The sequence below is a fragment of the Vigna angularis genome, chromosome 1, assembly GCF_016808095.1.
Source record: "Vigna angularis cultivar LongXiaoDou No.4 chromosome 1, ASM1680809v1, whole genome shotgun sequence".
Classification (NCBI taxonomy): Eukaryota; Viridiplantae; Streptophyta; class Magnoliopsida; order Fabales; family Fabaceae; genus Vigna; species Vigna angularis.
In genome coordinates, this window is record NC_068970.1 from 64,386,268 (window position 1) to 64,402,287 (window position 16,020).

General features: G+C 35.5%; 2 protein-coding genes across 3 annotated transcripts; one reads left to right on the plus strand and one right to left on the minus strand.

Annotated features, from left to right (window-relative positions):
- Positions 1 to 1,239: 1,239 nt before the first annotated feature.
- On the minus strand, positions 1,240 to 10,723 carry LOC108320128 (nuclear pore complex protein NUP155). 2 transcript variants are annotated; one of them, XM_017551472.2, is made up of 14 exons: positions 10,622 to 10,723; positions 10,338 to 10,516; positions 9,209 to 9,378; positions 8,453 to 8,579; positions 7,239 to 7,501; positions 5,428 to 7,078; positions 5,125 to 5,337; positions 4,736 to 4,983; positions 4,228 to 4,642; positions 3,852 to 4,042; positions 2,969 to 3,326; positions 2,124 to 2,342; positions 1,633 to 1,961; positions 1,240 to 1,463 (listed from the first exon to the last, which is right to left on the minus strand). In XM_017551472.2, the coding sequence occupies exons 2-14, from the start codon at positions 10,497 to 10,499 to the stop codon at positions 1,346 to 1,348; spliced, it is 4,464 nt and encodes a 1,487-aa protein (XP_017406961.1). In that variant the 5' UTR covers positions 10,500 to 10,516; positions 10,622 to 10,723; the 3' UTR covers positions 1,240 to 1,345. The 2 variants fall into 2 exon arrangements, with proteins under 2 accessions (XP_017406961.1, XP_017406960.1); XM_017551471.2 differs by having other exon boundaries at positions 10,338 to 10,723.
- Positions 10,724 to 12,269: 1,546 nt separating this feature from the next.
- Positions 12,270 to 16,008, plus strand: LOC108320088 (E3 ubiquitin protein ligase RIE1). The gene is made up of 5 exons (XM_017551426.2): positions 12,270 to 12,977; positions 14,322 to 14,441; positions 14,992 to 15,124; positions 15,214 to 15,372; positions 15,581 to 16,008. The coding sequence occupies exons 1-5, from the start codon at positions 12,514 to 12,516 to the stop codon at positions 15,740 to 15,742; spliced, it is 1,038 nt and encodes a 345-aa protein (XP_017406915.1). The 5' UTR covers positions 12,270 to 12,513; the 3' UTR covers positions 15,743 to 16,008.
- Positions 16,009 to 16,020: the final 12 nt, after the last annotated feature.

Below are 16,020 nucleotides of genomic sequence, written 5' to 3' on the forward strand. Positions count from 1 at the left end.
AACATAATTAAAAAAAGACTATTTTTTAGTTTGTTGGCGAAAAGTATTTTCCCGAATATTTATTAAAAAAATATTTTTAATCTTATTAAATGATTTAACAAAAGTAATGGCTAAAATTTCAAGAATAAATAAAAATGAGAAAATTGTATGAAAACCCCTTTTGTTTTTTAGTAAATTTTTATTTGAAAAAGTTAACTTCTGGCGTCTTTGGAAAAGTATTTTTGTGATAACATGATTAAAAGTTATTTTTTAAGAAAAGTTGAATTCAACTTTTTTACTAAATTTTTAATATTATCATCCTTACAATAGTGTATAATTATATAGATTTTCAAAATGGCCATTATTTTTAGATATAATTATATAATAATCATCTTCCCATAAATTTGTCATGATTACTATTATATTAGAAATATAGCATATGATCATTGAATTGTTAATTATGGTTTAATGTAATTACCAATTAATCCATTAGTAATAGCAAATATAAGCATGTATACAAACCTCTTAAACTTGTATCCACCTAAATATATTGTTGAGCAAATGAATAATTCTTCTTGTATTTAGTGGTATGAGGATCAAAGAGCTTGAATAAGTTTTAAAAACTATTCATATATAACCGTGTTCTATGTTCAAGCTTTGAAATGACATACCACAACGCTTACCAGTGTATAACTAAACACAATTCTCAAACTCAAAAATTAAACAACAAAATTTACAACAATAATAATAAAATATTCAAAAAGTAAGATTTCGTAAATGTTTAAATAAAGTTAGATTCAATTTGAATTTGAAAACAATAACGTTCTCGTAATAATTAATATAGTAAACTTTTAATTCAAAATAGCAATAGTTGCAATTTGACGTACATAGTATTTAACTTAAATTTCGAGTTTAAGATAACAACGTTACTAAAATAGCACGATTTAAGAAAATCTTAAAAGATAATCTTATTCAATTAAATAGTGTGAAATGATCCAGTAAGGAAAGTATGGAAATCGAAAACCTATTCACGAAAGTAAAAATCTCACTCTCAAGAATGAATATTGAATTTATAAGTTAAGGTAGCACGTTCTGGTTTAAATGCACGTACTTGACGATTATGATCGTTTCAGACGCTGTTAGAATTATGACAATATAAACCTTTGTGAATAATATGGAGTCCTGCGTTTGTAGACGTCATGAAACGGTTAAAGATTAAATGCAACTCATGTTACGCTCTAATTGATACACGAGGTTGTATTAAAAAGAATCACATGATCACATCCAATATGAAAAATTAAAATCTTCTTATTTGAAAATAATTATGACAAGAACAATGATACAACACTATATATTGCAACAAACATCAAAATCTATCAAATGAATGTTGGCTTATAAACGATTCTTCAAGTTCTTTGAAACCTCGGTAAACGTGTTCTGTTTGGTTCTGTGGAAGGGCTAACCTCCGCACTTCAGTCATATACCTGTATCATGTGGAAAAGTTAATCACATCACAACTTCAACTGGCCATAAACAACACATATACAATGAAGATTAGAGAAATATAATAACAAAAAAAGCTATTGTGGAAAACCATGACCATAAAAATACTAGATCTATAATAAGAATGGATGAAAGTGTAAAGAAGTGAACCTGTTTGCTGCACTCGTGATCTTGTCCCGAATTCCTTGGCTAGCGATGGCACGTTCCGATGAGAATCCTCCACCTAGTATCAGGGAGGAATGCCCAGCAGCACTGCTACCCATCCTTTGTGAATATGCAGACATTGCCCACTCTCGAAGCACCACTAGAACCGATCTCAACATACGTAATCTAACACTAGGGGATGGCAAAATAGCTCCATTCGACAACAATTGGTCATATGCGTTCAATACGGGTTCAGCTGCACCCTTACAAGCAGAAACAAGGGCTCTTGCAACATCTTCATCTCCAACGGCTTCGACCCCTGAATTCAACCTCTCCTACAGGAAGACATGAATTCGTATTTAAGATAAAAGACTGATAGTTCAACCAAATCCTGCCTGACAGAACTGAAAGGTGTTCATGGGAGAATACAGAAGTAGAAAATATAATACACAACTAGCATTTACAGTAAAAATCACTTAGTAAATAGGAAGATGTACCAGTCCAGCCTTCTCTAGGTGAAGACAAATAATGTCAAGTGGTAAAACAGCTCCATCACCAGGATAAAGGCGGGGCCCAACCCTCTTTAGTACCGAGCAAGCTTCAGCAATGCCCCCTCTTGATATAGCTTGATCAATAAGTCTAGCCCACGTCTCTCTGACAATGCTGCTGTCAGTATCACCAGAATAATTGGCAAAGTAGAGCATCTCCAGGCATATCTAAAGGAAAAGCGGAAAATGAAGAACTGTTAACAGGTGCTTTGATAAAGAAATTTCACATTCTTCCGACAATCTTTTCAGCAAAAATACAACAAAACAGCAACGGCTAAATCGCCCAGCGGTACAGTAGCAGATGCAACTAAATCTTCTCATAAAAAAAAAGATACAACAAAATCAGTAACGCCCTTTTGGTTTGAAAATAGAGAAAGAATATGCAGCAGAAAAGAAAAGAAAAGGTCAGAACTTCCCTGTATATAATTCTGTATCATTGGAAAGAACAGAAATCATAAGTATATTTTCACAGTTTTGTTATGCTAAAAAAATAATCAGAAGAAAAGGAAGGAGATGAACAGAGATGGGCCGTTTCTTCCTTGGGCAAGGACCTAACAATGAATCCTTTCCTACACCACTGGAATCTCGGTTGCCATCGATATCTAGATACTAAAGCTCAAAAGACGTAATTATACCTAGTAGTTTTCATATCAAGCTCTTAAAGATATTGTTCTAGTTCAAAACTAAAAATAATGAGAACAAGAAAAACAGAAAAAAAAATTATAGTTGCAACAATCTAAACCAAAATAAAACAAAAAGAAATATATAAATAGCCAAAAAGAGAATAGAAGTACCTCCCAGAGCCCAAAGGGAACGGCATATTCATTATACAACTGGGTAATACTCTTAACGTCTGAAGCTAGCTCTTCTGCTTTCTCTCTTGTTGCATTTACAAAATTGGCATCAGCAGTAGAACTACCCTCAGGGATTACACCATTTTCAGCAGAATCTGACGTGCTAGGTAAAACATCAGACCTAGAAGCCATAGACTCCAGTTCTTCTTTGATTTTTATCTGGAACCGGAGAACTGCAAGCTTCCCTTCAAGCAAATCTAGAAACCCACTGTCAATGGAACTTCGACCAGAACCTAGTAACCCATCACTACTAGTTGCATTTTTTGCCTGTAGAACTGCATTACTTAGGTATTGACACCTGAATTATACAAATTAAAAACTATAAGATATTTGTGCAAGCATATAAAAACTAATTTAGTAATCCTAGTCTATTCTAGAGAATGATGTAGAGGTATTAAGTGGAAAAGGATATCAATTTGACACAAGTAAAGTGCTTAGTCTTGCTAGTACCGTCATAGTCATGGTTGTGAATGAGTCATCATAAGCACATAAGAAACAACAGTCACTTGAGAACAAATGGTGAATCAGGAATCAATTTCCATGTTCTATATACAAAGGTTAGATCAAGTGTCAGCTTTAGCTTTCACTAATGCTATCAATGCAAGAGGAGAAAAATAAATCCACCTAGCATATAAGTGGCTACAAAATTTCAGTGACTATTCACATGTCACAATATGAGATCCGCTCCGCTATAAGCATTCACTCTAAGTACGGTTGTCTATTTCAACCAGGTTTGCAGCAATTAAGTGGCAAACTACTCAGAAGTTTCAAAGGAAATGTTAGAAAAGATAGTAATGACAAGAAAAGAAAGAACTCTTTTAACCTCTGTTCAAGAGTAGGAACTCCATCAATTGAACGCCTTTCAGCTAGTCTAAGCAGTGCATGAGCTGCAAGCATATGTTGGCGTTTCAAGACATAATATCGTGCCAAAAGTTCATAGTACTTGACTTGATTAGTTGACATTGGTGCTCCTGATTGCCCCATTGGAGAAGTTGTTGCAGTGACAGCACGAACCTAGCAAGATCCAGAAAAACAAAAGACTAAATTTTCAAAGAAATCATGTGAAGAGTATTGTGTGGGTGTAGCTTCTGCAGGAAAAACATATACAGCCAAGATTCTAATACACGATATTAGAACATTTTGACTAAATAAACAGCAATCATCAATTAGTTATTGGGCAGAAAGAGCTAATAGACAACCTCTTGTATAGGTTTACGACCAGCATGTTGCAAAAATGGCAACAGGTCAGGACCCCCATACTCTAGCAATTCATTTTCAAGACCTAGATCAATCATAGCCTGGTAAAGATACTCATGGAAAATTCTGTCTGGAGATTGGACACCCAGTTGAACAATTTGACATATATATTTCTTCCTTGAGGATGGATCAAGGGCAGATTGTGAAACAGTTGAATTCATGGGAGAGCCAAATTCCTTCTGCAAGGTGTCACCTTTCAGAGATCGCAAGGCACTGATAATTATCTCATAACACTGCTCACGGTGAGCAAGTGCTTGTTCTCTGACAGTTGCATCAATTTCATCATTATAAGCATCACCTGCAGGGTCAAGAGCCTGTGCCTTTTGAAGAGGTAAGCGCACTACAGCTTCATAAAATCTGCAGAACGCAAGAGAATCTAACTCTCAAATTAAAGGCTTAAAAAACCATAGGCCATGAAAATGGAGAGCACGGTAAAAAAAAAGGATCTACCTTAAATCCTCAAAACGCTTGCAAACAGTTCGTAGGTCAACAGATTCTGGAACTTTACTCAAGGAATTAAATGCTTCCCTCGCAAGATTCTCCTTGTCTTCGGCATCTATGGTCGTAGCAGCTCTCTCCAGTGCTTCCACAGCTAAGAAGAATTTGTAATCAGACTCCTTATAGTAACTTGGGCAGCCATCTCGCAATCTCCTACTAATGTCATCTACAGTCCCCCTGCCATCAGGACCAGTATAATACTGGAGTAGACTATGTTGTTTAGGAAACATTATTATAGAATATACAAAACTTCATTTAAAAAAACAAGAATGAAAACTCCATTAATGAGTAAACTTCTTGTAGATGAAATTTCCTTCATGGCTTCTTAATCAGGGTTTTACCTCCATAAGAGCAGATATAAGTCTAGTAGCAATATGGTCACCCTCCTCAGAACAGACTAGTTGATGAAATGTCAATTGAACTAATGTTTGTTGAAGGCCAGAGTCAAATCCCTGAATTAATCGAGTCACATGATGCTGTGACAGAAGTTGAAGCAAAAATAGGGCTTCGCCAGATCTAAGGAGCAACTGCCTAATGCACTCCATTGCTCTCACCTGTAGTAGGATAACAAACCCAAGTGAGAAGAAACTAAACTAACTAATAAAACATACCACATATGGAAACAATTAAAAAAGTAGGCCCACCTCCATGGCAGCTAATTCAGCAGGACTATAAGGCAACCTTTGCCTTTTATTATTTGTTCTGCTACCATTGGACTCCATATTTCTGGAATATGCACCAAATAAATTTCTGACCATATTGCGATCATCAGCAGCCAATGTCGAACCATTACCATACAGAATGGAACCACTCAGATCTCCCAATCCTGCTACACAGCCATAAAGTCCCCTTCTCTGGTTCCTTCTTGATCTTAAGAATTTCTCCAAAGAACGGAGTTTCTGTTCAAGGACTTGCATAGCCCCAACAGAGAGTCTGCACACAACTACGCCATTTTCAGATAGGGTGCCTGAAGGACCTAAATTGCCTTTTACAACCATTACAGGAAGCTCCCATAGGGGAAAAAGTAATCTAGATGAACACAAACAGAGCCCCTCATGTGCGGCTGAAAAAACAGGCTCAGCTTCCTGAACAACTTGGCCCATGCTGAATCCCCCAGCAGCACTTCTTGTGTTTGATAATGCATTACTACCTTCAAGTTGTGGCATGCCAACAACCCTTGGATCCTCAAAAGCTTCAGCTGCCTTCTCAGCAATAACATTGCTTATAAGGTTTTCAGAATGCACTACTCTTGCAGCAAGCATTAAACACATTGCAGCAGCCTCACCTGCACCAAATCGATTGAAGAAATCTTCTAAAACTGACCTTGGAGTGTTCGATTCCAATAGCCGCCTTAGAATGTCCAGTGGCCTGTTAAAAACAATTTCCATCATGCCCATGGTGCTAAAGACAACAATCCTTCTTCTTGGCAGTATGTGTTGGGTTGAGAGATCTCCCCTAGCCCAGAGTTTGCCAGACAACTTTTCACATGATTCAATAGAGCCCTCATAACCACCAAACTCAATTTCTGAATACAGAGACTGCACAGTAGCTGCAGTATCCGGTGAAGGTAAAACATCTGCCACTGAAAGCATTCGTCCTTCAACTGGTAAAGAAGATACAGACTCTCGTAATGCCCGGGAACTCCTGGTACTTGTTCCTAAATTACCTGATGGTAATGACTGTGTGCTTGAATCCCTGCTCAAAACAAGAAGTGATGGCATGGTTGAAGATGACGCATCAGAGAGGATAAGAGTTCCAGCAGAATAATAAGATGCCTCAATTTTTAGGGAGAGATCCTCATTCTGGGGTCTACCAGCAAGAGCCATTGCCCCAAAGGTTAAACCTCCACTAACACCCCAAGGAGGAGCAGGCCTTGTAGTGACAACCTTTAAACAGCTAGGCTTGTGATGATTGGTGTTAAATCCAGTCAAGCTTCCACTAGAAGGAGAGGTAGATAGGTACATCCTTCTACCATCTGATAAAAGAGCAACCAGATGCAGCCACTTTGATTCAAGAGTAGATAAAGGTGAGATGCATATGATAGATGGCTTTGGAGATCGACTTGAGACTCTTGATCCAGTTGATTGTCTAGCTCCATAATGTGCATCCCTCTGATTGACAAGATTCTTTTCTTCAGCTACTTTCTTTAACGGCCCATCACCATTTGGTCCTATAACATAAACTTGAATCTTCATCTCTTCAGTCCGTGCATATAATATTTGTCTCTCATTGTCAAAAACCATTTCAACAATAGCATCAACAGCTCCAAAATTAAATACATTTGGTATAACCCATCTGCAAATAACAGTTAATATTAAATTGCTAAGGAATTAACAAGAAATTATTAGCTATAAAAAAATCAGGTAACTTTATATAACACTTAGAAAATGGCACACACAATTCCATGATCGTAAAAATCATTTTGCAATTAAGCATCAATTGAGTAAAAAAGTACCTTGAAATGACACTTCCAAAACCAGCAGTCATGCAGATTTTTCGGCAGCGCTTTTGCCATCCAGAGCCAGTTGAGTAAAGAACCTCATATATGTGGCCATCCCGACCAGCAAGAAAAATACGACCTTTGTCAGTACATGCTACACAAGTCATTGTAACCCCGTCAGATGATATTGTATGCTCTGGCAAAGGCTGCAATGTAACTTCCGCAAACGGATCTGAACCATCTGCTCCTCCAGAGCAACAAACTCCAACTAAAATTAACTAATAAAAAGAGTGGGGTAAGTAACAATACTTCTCCCACAAGGAGTTCTGGAAAGAACATACTGCAAATCATTCATAGGGAACTTATCATACAAAACCGTGTTATTGAATAATATTATAGCAGGTCCTAAAAAACTGGTAGGGTATTAAAAAACTTAGCACCAAAAATTGAATTTCTAACTAACAAAACCACCACACAGATTTATACGGACATCTTCTAAAATGAACTGTCATAAAAAAAATAACACAATGAAAAAACTGCATTTGACTTAATTTTTCATGATTTGTTCCAATTACATTGTGATTGTAACAGAGGATTCCAGGATACATACCCACTCTTTGAGAAATAGTGATAGATAGTAAATTAACAACTTTATCATGCACATTGTAAAGCAACAAGCACACAATGCAAGTTTCGACTTATTAAATGACCAGTTTTGCTATTGACAAACTGCACCCAAGTCAAGATTCTCATGACACTCAAACCGAAGAACTTTATAATCAAAATTTCCTAAAGTTCAGGGTTTAGGAAGTTACATTTTTGCTCAAACTAAGGCACATCTAAGTTGATAAAGGCTACATGAAAATTCTATTGACCAAACAAGAAGAAGAAAAGCACTTAACCACCAAACAACTTTAACATGAATAAAATAATAATACAAAAAGACCCTATTGATTGAGCCATACAAATTCTCCAACTGCTTAGCAACCAGGACTGGAATATAAAAGAAGAGGTAAATAATTGAGAAGGCTAACCAAACTACTTATGATCTTCATGAATGCTACCGGAAAAGTTTAAGGAACGGTATTTGATCAGAAAAAAAACCACAGTATACATTGTTCAGGCAAAAACGGCAATTTAGCAAAAAACATAAAGAACTGGTTCTTAAATATAATATTTGAGTACACACGTCTAGGGAAAATCAATAAAATATAAAATTATTATACTACCTCAACAGGTGTTGCCAAAACTAAAACATACTGGATAGCTTCAACAAAAACACCAGGCTTTGATTTTGCAAGACCAACCGCACAAATGGCTTGCTCCTCCCCACTAAATTCAGGACATTGGCCATCCCTATGAAAGTAACAATGTTATGTTAGAAGTACTGCACCACATGTAAATGACTTCCGGTAAAGGGCTCTAAATATTTTCTTAGGAATGCAGTAACAACTGCACCAACATTTAGTACCCCTGAGATCATCGCTTACCAATTTCTTTTACATTAACCGTTTGGCATTCAAAATAACTATAGAACAGTTGTGGTACTTCAAAAAACCTAGCATAAAGAGAAACTTCAAGAAAATAAACACATAAAAGTTTCTCTTTAAACATTTACCACCCTCAAATCTTTTCAAACAGCTTTGTCAATGTTGTTGTCCCAGTCAACTATTGAAAAGGACCAGCATTTCTACTATTACTCCATGCAATAGCCTGCGAGGGCTCATGCCATACATGTAAAGCATTGAAAAGATGAAATAAATAAAAATGGAAATCACTATACTTTTTTAATGTGGTTAGAGGGAATAGATCACTAATAAATATGAATTCCTTCCATTGCTTCAATGTCTGCCAAATAAAAAAGGTAGGAGGCAACTCCATACCAAGAAAATCTGAAAAGACAGCTTTCATTCCAAAATGAGTTAAGGAAATGTCCAATCTCTTATGTAAACTATAATTTTCTTTATTGTGGTCAAGGAACTTACCACTTGTCAAAACGCCAAAGAAACAATGAATTGTCCACAGACGCCCACGCCCTCCTTATTTCTGGAAATATTCCACAAAAAGCAGTTCCTTCCCCACCAGCTGCATTGTATCTTTCAATGAGCACAGGGGGCAACTCCCAGGTATTCACTACCTCAACGGAAGGGGGCCACTGAAATGACATTAGATAATGCAATTAGATGGAAATACTAAATGAACCTCCAGCTAATTAAATATGCTAACAAACATACCCACAGTCTTAAAAACAGCCCATGATCATGATTTTGACCACAACCTCATGGTTTTTAAGGGTCACCTACAAGACAACTACAGTTATGGCAGCATCAGCCGCATTTGTCTTCAGCAATACCAATAAACGCAACAAAATCACAATCACAACTAATGCTCCAAATTTAAAACCGTGAGGACACCCAGATCCATATTGTCATTTTAAGATTCCTCTCCTCTATAATATCTCCAAATATCAAATAGCAATGTGATTTTAAAATCAATTACCTATTTATTTATTTTTCAGAAAATTACACTAATTCTCCCCAAGGTTTCGTGAGGCTGCACATGATTCCCCTACTTTTTTAACATTTACTACGAAGCCGCTTACAAGGGTACACGGTATGCCGTTTTTCAACAGGGAAGATTGGTATAGTGTATTAAAGGTATTAGTGTAATGTTTTTCAACAACTAGAGGGGTTAATATAAGGAGTAAAGAAAGGGAGAGGTATGAATATAAAGTTAGCGAACCCTTAGGGGAAGCTGTTGCAACTTGTCTTTCTTCTTTTTTCCAATTTACCGGTGTCCTTACTAGGAGGCATTGGGCACTGAATAATGTAAGTGCCTCATGTTTAACCATTTTCAAATGTTTAAGACTTTTCACATGAACCGAAAACAAAACAGTTCAAAACGAAGTGAAGCTTTGCTTCACAAGTGTACATTAACAAATGTTGAATTTAGTTCTCTCCCTCCCGTACATTCATTCGGGACTAGGGATCCCTAAGCCGAATGGATGAATTTTAGCGCGAAAAATGGATAAATGAAACAGCAATCAAAAAGTGCACATGGTTAAACAAAACAACGAGAAAAAAAATTACGAGCCCTAGAATTTGGAGAATCTACCTCTCGGGGGTGAGTGGAATAAGGGTGGCTGGTGTATCTGGAAGCTTCTAGAGCTTCTTCGAGGTCGAGCTGAGAGGAAACTTCCCGACCAATGCGATCACTGACAACAAGCCCCGCATTCGTGACATCGCGCATCACAATCTCGTCTTCCCACGACATCATAGGGATAGAAGCTTAGCCTGGATTCGGGAATGAAATTGAAACCCTCTTTTGGTTGTGGCTATGGAAAATGAAAATGAAAATTGAAAATTTGGCGGAAAAGAAAAGGTAGAGAAAATGTTTACGGAGTGAGGTGAAGAGAACGGAGGACTGAGAACAAATGCGATGTAGGGTTTTGGGGAGGCTTTCGTAAATTGAGAGTGGCGGGCAAACACTTTCGTTTCCCGAACAATGCAAAATCGAAAAATAAATAAATAATTATAAGGTAGATTCATTAATTAACTATTAAAATATTTTTCTTGATTTAATTTTTGAATTTTAGGGTTAAAATTATGTAACCAGGGAATTTTTCAATACTACACTTAATAAAAAAGAAAATTGTTGCTAAAATTTTATATAACTAGTGCAGTAGCATGAGTTCTATACTACTGTTAATTTAAAAGATTTATGTTATTGTAACAATTATAAGGTAATACCAATTCTTATAATATATACAATAATTATGATTGAATTAAATTAAGTAAAATTAAGTTGTTTAAAAAATAACAAGAAAAATGTCAAAAAAAATATTAGTGATGTTTCTTATTAATTACAAAAAATACATACATTTGTGATTAAAAAGAAAAACATTTGTGATGTTCACAGGTATATTGAAAAACCTATTTTTTTTAAATGCTACAAAATCTATTTGCTAAACTAGCCTATTTTAGAGGTATAACATAGATTCACGACTTTAAAGTGCAACATTTTAAGGAAACAAGACACACAAGTAATAGCCCCAAAAACAAGTTTCATTTAAATTGGTAGCTCTTATGTTGGTAAAATTTAGTTTAGTATACTTCAGTTTAACATATGTTATCTCAACAAATAAAAAAGTTTATAGAAGTTAATAATTTTGTATTTTTGAAATATTATTTAGGTCCACCGACATATATGTTTCTTTAAAAACTTGTAAAGATTATATATATATATTTTAGTCAGTTAAATTTATTTGACTGTTGGATTTAGACTATTAGATTTGATAGGATTTTAAGGAATAGGAAAGTAAAAGTTAAATTGTCTGAATTAAAAAAAAAAGATAGTAAAATTTGAAAAGAGATGAAAAAAAAGTTTAAGAAAATAATCTAGTGATGGGATAAATGTGATGAATTGAAAAAAATATTTTAATTGATAAAAATATAAAATTATTATTTTATTTTGATATATAAAAGTAATTTAATTTAAGTTGTAAATAGTGTAAATTATATTACAACGTGGATAATTATTTAAACTGAAAAAAAATATTGATAAAAATATATTAAATTAAAATATGAATTTTAAAAATTAAGATGAAATAAAATCTTGGAAATTAGTTTAAATAAAATTAAATAATAATTTGATGTGAAATAATAATAAATTGAGACATGAGTGTTTAAAATTAATATAAATTAAATGAGAGTAACTTTGTTTAAAAAAATTATATATTGATGAAAATAATTTAAATAAAATAATAATTCTGTCACTGTTAAATATTTTTCAATCAAAACTTCCAAGAAAAATCACATTCTCTCATGCTCCCTTAAATTTATCATTGCAAATATCTCAAATCAGCTATTACAAACAAAACATGACCTGCATTTTCATAATCTATTACAGTAATTAGAATTTAATATTATTAAGTATTATTATTATTTATATGTTGTAAAATAGTTTGTAAACAATATTAATTTTTGGTACAGTAAAATAGTTGTTTTTAAAATTTAAACCTAATGGAAGTAGGAAGAAGATAAAAGACGCGTCGAAAGCCAAGAATATAGGCACTGTGTTCTGAACTGTTCGCCTCATCTTCTTCCTGGCACCGAAACATTACATTTTTCGTTTTTCAACGACCAAAACCATAATCATCCTAAATTCAACGCAACTAATATACTTGAACAACAAGAACAAGAAACAAGAAACGTTTCCCTCTGTATTACCCGTTTTTTCTTCTGTGTTTCAACTTTCAGTTATGTTTTTCTCTCTCTAGCCGTCAATCATCATGTCTTCCTCAAATTCCGCCCCTCAGCCCCACGCGCCGCTGCTCATCCCGCGTCCCGATGCCGCCACGGCCCGTCTCCCCGTCCTCGCACTCCTCCTCGGCCGCCGCGGCCATTCCGCCGTCGTCCGGGAGACCGCGGCCCGTGAGCTCGACGAGCGCCGCGCCGACTGGACATACTCGAAGCCGGTGGTGGCGCTCGACATGACATGGAACATGGCCTTTGTGGTGGTCTCAGCGGTGATGCTCGCCTGCACCGTCAAGGAAAATCCCAACACGCCGATCCGGTGGTGGATCTGCGGCTACGCCCTGCAGTGCCTCCTCCACGTGGCGCTCGTGTGGGTTGAGTACAGGAGGAGGAGCGACGCGCCCAGGGACGAGGAGTCTGGCGGCCACCTCGAATATGATGACGTCAACGACAGCGAAGAGGAGGATTCTGGAACCTCTGGGAGTTCCCCTTCCACTGGGTGCGTTCAATTTCATTTCAATTCAATTGCTGATTTTCAATTATAAACACGCCAATTTGTTAGTTTTCGGTTTTCATGGGGTTCGATTAATATAAATTTGTGTATATTACCATAGATTTTCTTCATGTTGGGTTCTGTGTTATTATGAATAGTTTTGCCGTATTTCAATTAACGGTTCTATCTGTACGTATACCCAATTATCCGTAGGAAGGTTGTTCCAATTGGTTAGAATAGGACTCATCATATTAGAAAGCGAGTTTGAATGTTGCTGCTGAGGACAGTGACGGTGAATATGTATCTATGTATATGTAACTTTGTCAATGTGAGGTTTGTATTGACCTTGGCGAGTTCTTGTAACACAACATACCTAAACTTGCTAAAAAACTAATGTATCACCCCGGTGCGAGAGGCTTCTTGCGTAGCGAATGTACGAGGGAGGGTAATTGTAGGTCGTCTTCATCTTGCATATCAAAGAGGCTGTCCAGATTGGAGCCCATGACCAACCGGTTATTAGGACGTGACTTTACCTTTGCACTATAGCTCGTCTTCTACCTTAAAGAAAATCATTTACTTGTGCCTATTAGTTTCTGCATCTTACAGTCTTACATTTACTTCAAGAATGAATCTAGAATCTTGTTAAGTATGTAGCCGTTTTGGTACCTTTTCCTTGTATTGTGAAATCTTTATTATGTTCCTTTTATTATATAGGGACATTTTCCTTGTATTGTAAAATCCTTGTATAGGGACAGGTTGCATGTGCTAATTCTTTTATTGAAACTTTCAATATCTATGCATAAATCATGGTTAAAACTTCAATTGTATGAATCTTGGGTTTTATTCGGATAGCAGTACTAATGAGGAATACTAAGACATGTTGCCAATTTGAATACCTAATGAAGCCCTATACTTTTCTATCCCGGTATGTGAACCAAGTTCTTGCTGGATTTAGTTGCTTCAGAAGTTAAGGTGACTCAGATGATACTGGAATATTGTAGTTATAGATAATGTGTGGGTGAAAGCATTATGGTATTATTAGGGATTATGGTTTGTGTATATGATTAATTAAAGGACTCCAAGTGTCATTAAGATTTTAGTCATTGGAACCCTTCTACTGATATTTTGGTATAGAAACTCTGCTTCAATTTATGTAATGTGAGGACTAACTGTCGGGTTATATACTTTCACTGTGGGGAAAGAAAATTAAAAGTCTTTTACTGTGTTGGGGGGTCGTTCTGCTCTATTGATTTTAATCTGCTATGGAGTTGCATGCTATCTGGTTTATTATCATATGCATTTTTATATTGTGTTTGGTTGGTATACTGATTTTGATTACCTACAACCCAGATTCACAAAACGATGCGCATCATTGAATACCATGGTTTCGTTACTTTGGTGGATGGTGGGCTTTTACTGGGTTGTCTCTGGTGGTGATATTCTTCTGCAAGATGCTCCACGTTTGTACTGGTAAGTTTGGCATTATTTAAACTGACTTTCAAGAATAATGCTTGTATTTTACCACGGAGGTGCATAAAAACAATATGCGCTCTTGCATTAATAATGTACATACATGTATAAGAATATTTTTCCTGCAAAAAGAGGTATGGTTACAAAAGTTTACAGAAGATTCTCCTATTTATTTATGTTTGTCAAAGAGTGATATGTTTATTTTAAAGTTATTTATGAAAACTAGTAATATCCATGCTTATATTAGTAATGCATAAAGTTGTGGCCTTTTATTTTCTGATCCAATGACTAAATATATCCTAATATATGAGAAATGAATTGAATAACTCTTTTGTTTTTGTGAAAAATAGTCCCCAATGTTTAAAACGCTAAATATAGACCAAAGCAAATGATAAATAATCTTTCTTTGAAAGAAAAATCATTATAAAAGAGTTTTTTTTATTAATTTTGTTTGTTATATTGTTTTACTGACAAAAATTGATGGATTGCATGAAGAATTAGGTAACATTGTTGATACTAAATTTCTTTTTCTTTGGATTTATATGTACAGGTTGGCTGTTGTCTTCCTTGCATTTGATGTCTTTTTTGCCATCTTTTGTGTTGTGTTGGCATGCTTGATTGGAATTGCCCTCTGTTGTTGTTTACCCTGTATTATTGCTATTCTCTATGCTGTTGCAGGACAGGTACGTGTTTCTTTCTCTTTAATCATAAATCCTGACATTCAAATATTTGTTGGCTTCCAATCTCAATGCCTCGTTTCATGAGACTATAGGAAGGTGCATCAGAATCGGATCTCAGTGTACTTCCGAGATACAAATATCAAATGTTAAGCAATGAGGAAACACCTAGTAAGGGAGGTGGATCAATGATTCCCGTGGAGACCATCAGTGGTTACTCAGTGAATGAACGAATACTTTCACCTGATGATGCAGTATGTTTTGCTGGACTGAATTAATTTTTCAGCCTTAAGTAGCTTATTACTTCTGCAAGATGGCTATTTGATTTTCTATATTGGTCACTGCATATAAAGATTCATGCTGTAGTTTCATAAGTTCTTTGGAAAGAGATCTATTTGCATTGTGATAATAACATTCAAAAGATTTGTGAAAGTAATAAATCAATTTCTTTTTTCTTCTTAGGAATGCTGTATATGCATCTCTTCTTATGAGGATGGAGCAGAACTTCATGTTCTTCCGTGTAACCATCATTTCCATTCTACATGCATAGTGAAATGGCTGAAGATGAATGCAACTTGTCCTCTTTGCAAGTTCAATATTCTGAAGGGAAATGAACAGGTGTGACAGAATACTAAAGACGATCAAAAATATGATTTTAAGCTGAGCTTAAGTATAAAATAGTTCATGGTTTTCAACTGCTGATGTGTATATGTAGATACTATCAAGACATTAAAGAGTGTAACTTCTTCCAATTTTCTCGTTTTAACTGTCATTGTTTTGCTTAATTGTTTGTGTAGAGAAAATATAGGTGAGAAGGAAAGCTGCTTAGAGAGGAGATCTAGTAATTGTGTTGAATAGTTTAAATATTTAATTTTGCCCTAATTTAACAATGGAAAGTGTGT

Bases quoted from the DNA above. Each gene is read 5' to 3' on its own strand.
- LOC108320088 (XM_017551426.2), top strand. From the start codon at position 12,514: ATGTCTTCCTCAAATTCCGCCCCTCAGCCCCACGCGCCGCTGCTCATC. The intron at 14,442-14,991 runs GTAAGTTTGGCA...TTATATGTACAG, and splicing joins GATGCTCCACGTTTGTACTG to GTTGGCTGTTGTCTTCCTTG. The intron at 15,373-15,580 runs GTATGTTTTGCT...TTTTCTTCTTAG, and splicing joins TACTTTCACCTGATGATGCA to GAATGCTGTATATGCATCTC.
- LOC108320128 (XM_017551472.2), bottom strand. From the start codon at position 10,499: ATGATGTCGTGGGAAGACGAGATTGTGATGCGCGATGTCACGAATGCG. The intron at 4,643-4,735 runs GTAGATCCTTTT...TGCGTTCTGCAG, and splicing joins AAGCGTTTTGAGGATTTAAG to ATTTTATGAAGCTGTAGTGC. The intron at 1,962-2,123 runs GTACATCTTCCT...GTCTTCCTGTAG, and splicing joins ACCTAGAGAAGGCTGGACTG to GAGAGGTTGAATTCAGGGGT.